General features: G+C 28.9%; 1 protein-coding gene across 2 annotated transcripts; it reads right to left on the minus strand.

Annotated features, from left to right (window-relative positions):
* Positions 1 to 627: 627 nt before the first annotated feature.
* Positions 628 to 5,577, minus strand: LOC107421183 (protein KINASE OF THE OUTER CHLOROPLAST MEMBRANE 1). Of its 2 annotated transcripts, none has more exons than XM_048475806.2 (5): positions 5,372 to 5,577; positions 3,845 to 4,218; positions 3,662 to 3,753; positions 3,084 to 3,557; positions 628 to 1,839 (listed from the first exon to the last, which is right to left on the minus strand). In XM_048475806.2, the coding sequence occupies exons 2-5, from the start codon at positions 4,208 to 4,210 to the stop codon at positions 876 to 878; spliced, it is 1,896 nt and encodes a 631-aa protein (XP_048331763.2). In that variant the 5' UTR covers positions 4,211 to 4,218; positions 5,372 to 5,577; the 3' UTR covers positions 628 to 875. The 2 variants fall into 2 exon arrangements, with proteins under 2 accessions (XP_048331763.2, XP_048331764.2); XM_048475807.2 differs by having other exon boundaries at positions 3,845 to 4,265.
* Positions 5,578 to 12,137: the final 6,560 nt, after the last annotated feature.

Genomic DNA, 12,137 nt, shown 5'->3' on the forward strand with positions numbered 1-12,137 from the left:
TCGTTCTCTCCCCCTAATTATATATTTGCTTCCAATTCCATCATGAGCTTACTTAGGGGCAAGTCATTTACATTTTCATCCGAAAATTGTATAGAACTTTGACAGCTGGACACACTTTTGGGTTATGGCATTCCACAGATAAAAGACACCACGCAAGTTCAATCAAATACAAGATGCTGGTACTAGGAAAATGACCTCTGATGCAAATGACAAATAGCATACATTGAAGTTCGTGGAGACCATCGAAAACCATTGAAGGTTTTTTATTTTTTATTTTTATTTTTTGGTGAATAAACGATTGAAAATTTAAATTGAATTAAGCATTCAATTAGAGAATACCGTCTGCTCTTTCCAAAGTTTCTTGGTTACCCTTCTGACAAAATGTTTCTTTATTGCTCGGCCATTAGAGACTCGGAGCAATTACTTTTTCCCAAATATTTCAGTATCATATTTTCTACCCACATGGAGGTGGAATTTAATTGCGTATGAGGAAATGTTGACACTTTTAGAGCAATAAACATATGCTCCTAAAAGCAGCCTTGATCCAAATTTCCAAAAACAGCTAATTTACATTTTCCAATTCAAAGGCTTAGCCGTTCACGGTAGAAGAAGTGCATGCACATGAAGTTGAATAAAATAAGAAAAGAGTTTTATAGTAAAACTAACGAATTCACGACCATACCTACATCTTCACATCTATGTACAAGCCAGACATTATCGTGGAAATTTAAAATAACTATTTGGCAGCAAAATAATATTGGTCCATTCTGCATTTCAATACCCAACATAATAGCTTTACCAATAAACCAGGTGCTGCTAATCTAATGTTAGCAAATTCCAACTAGCCATGGGCAGAGAGAATTTGAGTTCAAAGACTATCGTGCAGTAGTGGTGGCGATGCCTTCTCTGAAAAGGATATTTGCCACTGATGGAGGCATCCATGCTGGATTTCCAGCATTCTGACTTTCCACATGTTGATTCTCACTTTCTATAATGCCGATTTCTCGCCTCTTCAACTTCGACCTCCTCATTCCCTTTCCTACGAAAATACCTAGCTTCATGGCTGTAAACAGGCCCAATGCAATCAAAAGAGGTCTCACTGCCCAGTGAAAATCCTCAAGATGTTGGTATTTCCTCACCATCCCTGGGCAAGTATTGAAATTAACCACTTCTACTTCTGCTGGATCAGCCAAGAAGGTGCTGTTTTCATCTCCTAAAGTCGGGATTCCAGGAAACTTGACAATGAGGCATCCATTTGGTAGGATCCTCATAATCCTCCCTGTGGCCCAAGTCCCTCCCCTTTTACGAGGCCATTCAAATCTGGGGCTCAAAACATTGGCTTTCAACCTAATAAACTGGCCCACACAGTAAGACTCTGCCATCTCAAATACTGATGAATTTCCTTCCCAAAGTGTTTCCACTCCTATAAATCCGACATTGACTTTACCATCACGGCTGACAGAATGTAGGATACCCACTGGTGAGTGTTTCTTGTCTTCTTCCTTCAAGCGCACCCAATCACCAGCAGCCAAGCCAGAAGTGACACGTTCCAGTGTTGAAACATGGACCCTTAATGGATCATGGATGCCATGGACCCTTACCAGAACAAAGTTACCATGATCTGTGCCACGTTCTACACCCACTACTGTTCCTTCTGGGACATGCATGTTCTCAGATTTGCAAGAATTTGGTGGCTTTCTGGACCGCACAGTGTCGCCCACTTGCAGACGATCTTTTGAAAGGAACCACTCTGTGTAACCAGTGCTGCTTGATTTTTCTGTGATTGTTCTGCTTCCAAGACCCGTCCAGCTTCCATCACCAGAAAGTGCATTCTGTGTGCTGCAATTGGTAAAAAAAGGTGCAGGTAGTAAATACTAGAAAAATAGTTTTGACATATAAAATAAGCTGAAAGGATCATATCTAAGCTTGAGAAAGAGTTTTTGCATTCTACATCTGTAACTGTTATTCTAATCTTGTACACAAAAGGCATTACCCACAAATATCTGCTCTATTTTTTTTATAATTGGTGGATTAGAAGCCTTCTGCACCCTTTGCTTGCATAGGCTTAGAGGCACTATGGAAAATACAGACTACTTATTCAACTTTAGGTACCACCAATCCCAAAAGTCTAAGCTGTTAGGAAGTGAGATTAACTCTATACAAAGCTTATAAAATACATATCATAAACACTTCTCGGTGTCTTCCACTTTTGCACTACATCTTCCTCATTATGTAGCATAGCGAAAGCAAAAATAAAAATAAAATTAACATAATCAAATATTATATCTATGCTTGTCATGTAAAAATCAAGAAAAAAATTCAATTATGGTTATGTCAACGTAAAATATTCCATTGAAGATTAATCTGATTTAACAATTGTTTTAAAGCAGTCAAATGTTGAAAGATCAACCATCGCAACTTTAACACACCACACAACTTATCAAATTGAACTCATGGCTACATGCAGATCAAAGTATAAATCATAGATGTTGTCAGCAAAAATCAATCATTGACTTTGACTTCTTTTTCCTTTCAGAGTTCATATTGAGACAAGAAATCTGCACTATGAACTTGAACATCCATATCAATCAAATGAACCATGCTAACAGATGCGATCTAGCACACTATAGTTATGCAACTGGAGAAACTAATCTCCATTTCCTTTCATGAGAGCGTCCAAACGGTTCCTCACAAATGTAAGTTTATTTTGCCTTCTATTCTAATTATAGAAGAATCTCAAGCAACTTAGGCTAACAGGTTTCATATAACTAAATGCAAATGAAGAAGAAGTTGATATATAAATGATCATCGAGCTTTTTCGCACTTGAATTCCAGCTTTTTACCCATTAGTCCTTGACTAGTCCAAAAGAATACAAATCATGCACCCATAGAATTAGCCTCTCAACTCTAATCTAATTTTAAATAAGATGTCACCAACATGCAGCAAGTCATATGTACCAATCCAAATCCTGTAAGGAAATGTCTAACCTAAAATATAGCACGATATAAATGCTTGCAGATATCGAACATTGCACTCTAGTATCCACCAATCTAAGAAGCACCACAAAAACAAATAGAAATACCTTTTAAACACTTCTAATATGTCTGTTACTAAAGGGCGACTTCTCAAGTCAGACTCAAAACAACCCAAAAGAACACTCTCTACTGGAGGAGGAAGGCAACTTGGTATATGGGGTTTTTCCTGTTTTCTGACAACCAAATTATATATTTCATCAACAGATTTTCCACGCCAAGGCTGAACACCAGTTAACATCTCCACAATAGTGCACCCAAATCCCCAAGAATCAGTCTCAAAGGATATTGGACCTCTTACTTCTGGTTGCCACTGTTCTGGAGCCATGTAGTTTGGAGTTCCAAGCCTACGGACCATATCTGAACTTGGAAGCGGAATACCAAGAAGAAGATAAGGAATACCAAATTCTCCAAGAATTGCTTCATTGTTCTCGTTAAGAAGAACATTAGATGGTTTAAGGTTCAGAACCAATATCCCTTTCGAGTGTAGTTCCAAAATTCCTTGAGCCAACTCTATTCCATACCTGTAATTAGCAGCCAATAGTGAGTGTTGAGGACATAAAGCTTATTATGGAGCAGATAAAATTAAAATGAAAATAATATAACGTCTCATCTGGATGCACATCACCTCAATACATCAGGCAATGCAAGCTTCCCTCCCTTGAGATGGGCCATTTTGTCACCAACTGATCCTTCATAGAATTTCATAATAATGCACACCTGCCAGTACAAATATTTATTTATTAGCATGCTGAGAGGTCAAAAAGCAACAAAATCTTCATTTGCTGCACTGAATATAAGACTGACAAACCTTTCCACTTAAAATTGAAATTCCATGTAGCCAACAAACACCTCCTGTCCCTTGACACTTAAAAAATAGAGTCTCAAATTTATCAAAAACAGCTTTCAAGTGGTCCTCTTTAATCAGAGGCAACAATTTGATAGCCACTTCATGATACTCATCATAATCTTTAGTTGAGTGATGATGGGTTGCCAACCATACATCACCAAAAGGCCCCCTTCCAATTCTGTGCCTAAGTTTCAATTTTGCTGGTTCAATCCAAGGACTTATCTGACTTGATGAGGCTATAACAGTTCTTAGATGGTCAGGATCACCTTCAAATAGTTCATACTCAAAGGAAGTTGCTGGTTGATTGGCAACAACTTGTTTAGCCATTTCTTGTTCTGCAGTTGATTAAAAAAATCGATCACTGATAAGTTCCTGCCAACATCTGAATCACATATAAAATTGAAACAGAATCATATTATTGCTCAAAATTTCTAAGCTCATCCCATTACAAGAAAACGAAATTGATTCCAGATCAGCAGGTCATACTATCCACCCATGAAAAATATAAGCACACTCAAGACTGCAACTTCTGTTCAAACAAGTGTCAAATATTAAACTACAAGAGTACTGAAAGCCAAAAACACTAAGAAACACTCTTTTCCACAAAGAATATGCATTTTCATACCCCATTACAGGTAGCTACTCCTTTTGTTCTCTATGATGGTAGTCTATGCCTATGTAAATCTTAACAATTACTATTAAAATCAAAATCCAGGTTAACAAAAGCAACCGTCCTCCACGATATGGTATCAGGACGTCCCCGTTGTTGCAGGATTTTGTCAGGATGTGCATCCTCACCGTCACTGGGACTGTTATACATGTGTATATACGAAAGCATATATACATACATAAAAATGTAAACAGAAGATCATTCTAAATACTACAACTTCTTTCTAACCAAAATTACATAGCAAACTCCACAAAAAGAACTAAAATCACGAGATAACTCTATGATCACCGCTAATAAATTAGTGTTTTCATTACTAGAAATTAAGAAATAAACCCCTTGACCAATATACAAGGCTTAGCGGCATAAAACAAGAAATCCAAAACACCATTTTCTTTAAGATTATTCAATCTTACAGACAACAAAAACGGAGTCTAAAAACGAATTTTCCTAACGCTCCGTTCCGAAACTGAGCAAGTAAAGAAAGAGAAACAGAATTATTTATTTATTTATTTATTTTGCCTATTCAAACTTTCTGGGAAAACCCCATGAAAGGAAAAGGTAAAAGGACTCGACCAGTTTAATCATTTATGGAGATGGGTAAATCCAAAACTTCAAACAAAAACGGAAAAAAAAAAAAAAAAAAAAAAAAAGAAAAAACAACAACAACAACAACAACAACAACAAAAAAAAAAAAAAAGAAACCTCCTTTTTCTTCCATGTAAAATGATAATAATATTTCTCGAAAGCTTTTTCTATACAATAGAGTTTCCAATATATACACAAACACAGATACAAATATAAAAGAAAATGATACTCACTGAAGTAGATAGTATATTGATGAGGCAGTGATTTAAGTTCGAGGTTTCGACGAATTCAAAGTTAAAGAAAAAAAAAAAATATATATATATATATATTAATAAAGGCGAGGAAAAAGAGCTGAAGGAGAATCCATGGGGTTAGAATCGATGAGAGAAAGGGACAGAGAGACAGACCCAGAAAGAATAAGTAAGAGAGAGAGAGAGAGAGAGAGAGAGAAACCTACAAATAATATATATAGGAGAGTTGAGTTGGGCATGTAAGCGGTGATCGGTGAAGCTACAAATTTTCCCCCACATCTAATTTAGATTAAGTTAAATTAAATTTAATTCTACAACCATTATTATCTTTCATTTCGGAAAACACAATTTTTATTTTAATTCTTTTTTGCCTTTTTGTTTATGTGACTGCTTTCAATTATTTACCTTTCTCTTTTTCTTTTACAATTTTATTTATTTTGGCTAACATATATATAAATATATTTTTATGTAAAAAAAAAAACTAAAAATGAAAAAATGAAAATTGGAAGGATAGGTGATTAAGCCAAGCAGACCTTTCCCTTTTTAATCAGAATTTAAGCACCTTACTAATCCATTCGGTACCAGCAAGGTGGCTAACATATGGGATAATTACAAAAAATTATTTTTTAGTTTGAAAATTTTTCATAATTATTTTTTTTCTTTCAAATATTTCCTTTTTAGTTTTATTTTTCTTTTAAATTATTGTTTTTTTTTTACATAAAATAGATAATTTTATGCAAAATTAATAAGTTAAAAGGCCATAAAACCCATTTAATTAAATCAGATTTATTCGTTAAAATCAACCCATTATAACCTGTAGCCAAAGATCCATCATCGTTCTAAATTAATCTTCTACACGATAAAATTTACTGTAATAGAAAAATTCAGTATCAATTTCCGATGACACTTTATTTTCCATGCGTAATTTTTGCTTTCTTCCAATTAAATACGATTATTGTGTCATTTTTATTCCTTTTTTTAATTCAAATATTAAATAATATTGACTTGGAATTAAGGTTGTAACTAAAATATATAATATGCATGGTAGATAATGCATATAATTAAGTCTATAGATATATAGTTAATGGAGATTGTACCAGTATTTTTATCAAATATATAAATAAATTGAAAATTAAAAAAAATAATAATAGTTCAAAATGATTGCTTATTTATTTATTTTTTTTTAAGGGAATGGATCATGGTGAAATATAGGACAAAATTTATTTACCAACAATGAGAATTCTTTTAATTTAAGATGTGCACAGCTCAACCTGGCAAGTATAGAGCTGTGTATTTGATTATCTCTAATAATTTAAATAAACGCTTGCATTACAAGTTTGGTTTGTGGTTGACCAAATTTATCCCATACTCAATATGATTTTGAAATATGTAAGGAAACCATTCTGATCAGCTAAACAAATTAAGGAGACAGAAAACTGAAAATTAAAGAGAATAACAGAAGAAATGAATTATTATCTGTATTATTCAATAATCAAGCAATATATATGGTTTTATTAACTTAGATTAAAACAATTTGCATTTATTAACTTTGCTTAAAACAATTTGCATTTGGCCCGGTATCTTGGTCAACTTTTAATGGAAGCTAAGTTTATACATATATCTATATGGTTTTATTAACTTAGCTTAAAACAATTTGCATTTGGCCTGGTATCTTGGTCAACTTTTAATACAAGCTAATATATACATATATATATATATATATATATATAGTTACAAAATAATATGTTAAGGGCCTTATGGTAAGAAAATTATATTTAGCAAGACTCATCATTTAATAAATATCACCTCATTTAAATATATTTTGATTGTTTTAAAATAATTAAAAAAAATAACAACCTGCCATCATATTTATATAAAATTCACTACGAATTTTTATAAAAGATGGTTAATTGGATATTTTTAGATTCAATTGATAATTTATCTTTTTTATATAGTATAAATATTGATAACCTTGCTTGTTATATAAGATATTCTTATGCTGACCATCGTATCAATAATGCTATAAGTATTAAAATATTAATCAAATTTATTTATGAAATTATATGCATTGAAATTTATTTATTAATATAATCATATAATTTAAATATAAAAAAAATAAACATTTAAATAGATAAGTAAATCAAAAAAATAAAACAATTAAATATTTTTATATTAGCTGATAAATAATTTTGCTAACATTTTAATAGCTCTAACATTAATACCATCTTATACATATATATATATATATATATATATATATATATATATATATATATATATCATGTAGTTTTTGTTCTAATTTTGTCACCCTAATTGAAGGTTAGGACTTGAAGCCAAGCAAGAACTTGAACGGTAGAATCTCTACCAATTTGATGCATTATTTGAGTGGAGTGCTTATAGATTTTTTCCACCCACCATAAGGATTATTCAAAATATTGAATGAATATCATTATATTAATTTTTTTTGAAGATGGAATCATGGAAGATCTCTGATTAAGATTTTCATATTGAATAATTGAATCATGATACAAGCAGAAAATATTTTATCTATTTATACAGTCAGTTTAATACCAAATCGATAATATAGTTTTCGCATTAAAACTGTTTTTAAAAGTTTGGATCGCTTTAAAGAATTAAAATTAAAAAATACACTAATATACACTAAAATTCTATTTGAGAAAATTAAACTCTATTTGGAAACTGTTAATATAATTTTAAATTCAAAATTTAAATGATTTAATAGTATGATTGATAAAAAAAAGTCCTGATAGTTAAATTAGAAGATTAATCTGTTGTATTCATGGTTGCATATGTAGAGTTATGTTTTGTTAAGCATATCTTCCCCATATAAAAGTGAGAACTTAATGATATTTCAAGTGCTAAAAGTATTATTTCAATTAATGATTTAAACTAACAACTTGTTTGGATGAGTAATGACCTTTAATATCTGTTGATTTAATAGGTTCCAATGTAAAATTAAAAAACATGTTCTAAACAAATAAAATCTTATAATAAATACAAATTTGCAGTCCAATCAAGTTCAATGTTTTAGATATACTGATTGTTTAGATTGAAACTAGCTATAATATAGACAGATTACAGTTTACTTTTCCCAATAGAGGGAGAGTTTTAGACATTAAGTTGCTTAAAACTATCTTTCTCCGGCTGTTACGGCATATGGATGGTATATGGTGAAAGATTCAATGTTTAGTCGTCAATGATGGAGCACTAGGTTGGCGTTTTCGAAGAAAAAGATGATGATGATCAACTAGGAAGCATAGCATTTTATGTTACATACGTAGGCTTATAATATCATTCTGTTTGAGTGTGCATCATTGTGCCGTAACTTTGTGGCTAATTTGCAACTTCTAATTCGGTGGTTTTCTTTTTGTTTGGTTCTTCTTTCTTATTTCCTAATTTGAATGAATTGTGTGGAAGAACTCCCCAGTCTAGTCTTTCTCTAGTTTTTCCTGTTTTATTTATGTTTCTCAACCTTATTTTTAAGTTTGCTGTAGAACAAAGTTTTAGATGTATGTATTCAAAATATACACGTAATACAAAAACGAAAGAAAATGACACTCAAAATCTGAGAGAGTCCTTGGTGTAATTTTCCATTAACTCCTATAAAAGTTTAAGTTACGATTAATAATTTTCTAAAAAAATTTATGAATAGTGTTTGCTATGATTACTAAGTGATATAATATTATGTTAATGATATATTACAAGTTAATATAACTTTTTATTTCTTTTTTGATATTAGAGGTTGGAGGATTTAAATTTGAGATTTTTATATGAGGAAGTGGTGGCTTTACTTTTAGACTATTATCAAAGAAACAACCTAATATCAAGTGAGGTGGACTCAATTATTAAGCTCTATGTACATACATTTGGGAGGTTGTGGGTGTGAGATATTAGAATAGAAAGAATTATTGTAAATATGTATGGAGTATTATTGTAAATAACCAATACAAAATAAATAAATAAATCATATATAACCTAACAATTAATATAGATCCAGACAAATATCAAGATTTTGCTTTACAGTTATTCGAAATTATCAAAAGTTATAATTTAAAATTATATTTACTAATGATGGATCCTAACATAATTTATTTTTTCTAATTAAGATTTTAGTATATCACAAAATTCATATTTTATTGCTTTTGAATTTTAAATTTAATTATTGATATGGTCATTAATTATATATATATATATATATATATATGTGGGGCCTAAACTCAAGTCAAATCCTTAGTAAAAGAAGTGGTCAAAATAAGCATATTAAAATTTTATTTTAAAGAAAATGAATCATGTTGGAATCGACAATCAATAAATGTAATTTTAAATTTTAATTTTCGATACTATATAAAAAATGAAAAATAAAATCTTGATGTTAAACATGGTATTAATAAATTGATTTGAACCTACTTGTATATATATATATATATATATAAATAGATAAGTGAATCCAAATTGATATAAATTAAATATAGGGATAATTGCATTTTAATATCATATCCTTTACCACGTTACATATTGAGCCCTCAAATTTAAAACATTCAACATCAAATTTTTGACTTTATAATTTGTTTTAAAATAATCCAATCCTCAAATTGAATCTAAATGAACTAAAATTTAAAATTTGATAAAATTAATTTGTTTTTTCATTAATCAATTAATTAATTTTCTCATAATCTTTTAAATTGAGAAAACTAGTCGAATTTCTCAATTTTTGAACTTTTTATTAATTAATTTGAATATTAAATTAATATAAAATAAATTATAAATTAAAAATATGATGTAGAACATATTAAATTTGAAGATTTAATGTGCAAGCTATCAAAAATAAATGATATTAAAATGTAATTAACCCTTTATGCACATGTGAATCCAATAAAACAATATGAGAAATAAACTAAAAATTTGGTGAATTAGTGTTGCTACTATTAACAGTCAGCTATCTGTGTTTTAGGGGGCAAATCCAACCGATCCCATAACCTACATTGAAAGCTTGATTATTTTATAAACTGTTTTGGAGGGATCTTTTTGACACCTATTTTTCTTTGTTTTGTTGTTGGTTTTTTGTTTTTTTGTTTTTTAAATAAATAAACTGGGGCTTAATAACAGCCCAGCTATGTTCCATTTTGGGCTGTCCAATTACTTCCTTTTAGCAACATCTCCCTTTGTCCACAAAGTGTTAATTGGACATTGCATGGAATCGTAGCACGGTTTCCTCGTCACTGTTGGACCATCTGTTGGACCTGTTTTGTTCAACCGTCTTTTCTCTTTTTACAAGCTTTATCTTCTCCCAAAAAAACAATAAATAAATAAATAATAAATAATAAATAATTAAAATAAAAAAATAAAAATTGAGAAGTTATATTTTATTAGCTTTGATTAGAATTTCTTTTTGAAAGCTCAAAGATCTTTTAGAAAATTTTTCAAATATTTTCCAAAGCTGTTTTCAAGCTTTCATGATTTAATTCGGTATTATTATAACTTTTAAGAAAATAAAATTTTGCTATGCTGTAAAAATAATCAGTTAAATATTTAGTGAACTATTATTTTATATTTATAATTTTTTATTTAGAAAATTCTATATATTCATATTTTATTTAAAATAAAATTCTAAAGAAATTAAATATTATTTTATCTAAAATATGATAAAAAATAAAAATAAAATTGAAAATTTTGAACTAATAACTTTTTTTATTAGATCAAAAATTAAACAAAATAATTCTACTAGACAAAAAATTAAAAATATTTTTTTATGCCTAAACCATAAAAAATTGACAAAAATTACAAAACAAAAATTAGATTTAAAATTAGACAAAATAAAATTAAAATTACAATTAGAATTTTTGCTCATGTAAAAATATATTAGACCAAAAATTAAATAAATAATTTTAGAACAAAAACTTATAATAATTCTTTATGACCAGTCCATAAAAAAATAAAAATTAGACTAAAAATAAAAATAAAAATAAATTTGAGTTTTTATGCTTTTCTCATTTTGGTTTAATATAAAAATTAAAATAAATTTATTATTTTGATTTTATTTTTTATTTTTATTTGATCTAATAATATATTTTTATTACTTTTAGATCCTTATCTTTTTAATAAAAAATAATTTATTTTATTTTTAATTTTTCTATAATTAATTGTCCTTTATAAAATCAAATGATTCGCAAGTAAGTGTAGGTATATTACGGTTTTTACTTTTTAGAGCAAAATAAAAATAAAAAAAACATAAAATTAAATTTTATTTTATTTGTTTTCTAATTTTTGGTCTAACTTTTAAATTTTTTTTATTTTGGACTAATTTTTTTTTATTTTTTATTTTTGAGCATAAAAAATTATTACTAATTTTTGGTCCATTAAAATTATTTTATTTAATTTTTGATTTAATAAAATTTTTTTATTAGACAAAATTCCAAATTTATTTAAAATTTTTATCTTTGGTCTAATGTTTTTAGAGTTTTAGTTTAAATAAAATAGAATTGGATACAATTTTTTCAATAAAAAATCATAAATATAAAATGAAAAAATAAAAAATTTATTTCAAAAAAATTGTTTTTATTTTTTTTGCTAAAAACAAATTGTGATGCCAGATAACGTTACGTTGATGTCATCTGACATTAAAATTAATACCTTTAGTTCATTGAATTGATTTGCAACAATTTGAATGTTCAAAGTTTAATCTAAACAATTTTAAGATTTGATTGCCATAATCCTTTAAACTTCATGA

This window comes from Ziziphus jujuba, chromosome 5, assembly GCF_031755915.1.
Source record: "Ziziphus jujuba cultivar Dongzao chromosome 5, ASM3175591v1".
Lineage (NCBI taxonomy): Eukaryota > Viridiplantae > Streptophyta > Magnoliopsida > Rosales > Rhamnaceae > Ziziphus > Ziziphus jujuba.

Coding starts and splice junctions, on each gene's coding strand:
- LOC107421183 (XM_048475806.2), bottom strand. CDS start 4,210: ATGGCTAAACAAGTTGTTGCCAATCAACCAGCAACTTCCTTTGAGTAT. Junction 3,558..3,661: donor GCATTGCCTGATGTATTGAG/GTGATGTGCATC, acceptor TGCTAATTACAG/GTATGGAATAGAGTTGGCTC. Junction 1,840..3,083: donor ATATTAGAAGTGTTTAAAAG/GTATTTCTATTT, acceptor TACCAATTGCAG/CACACAGAATGCACTTTCTG.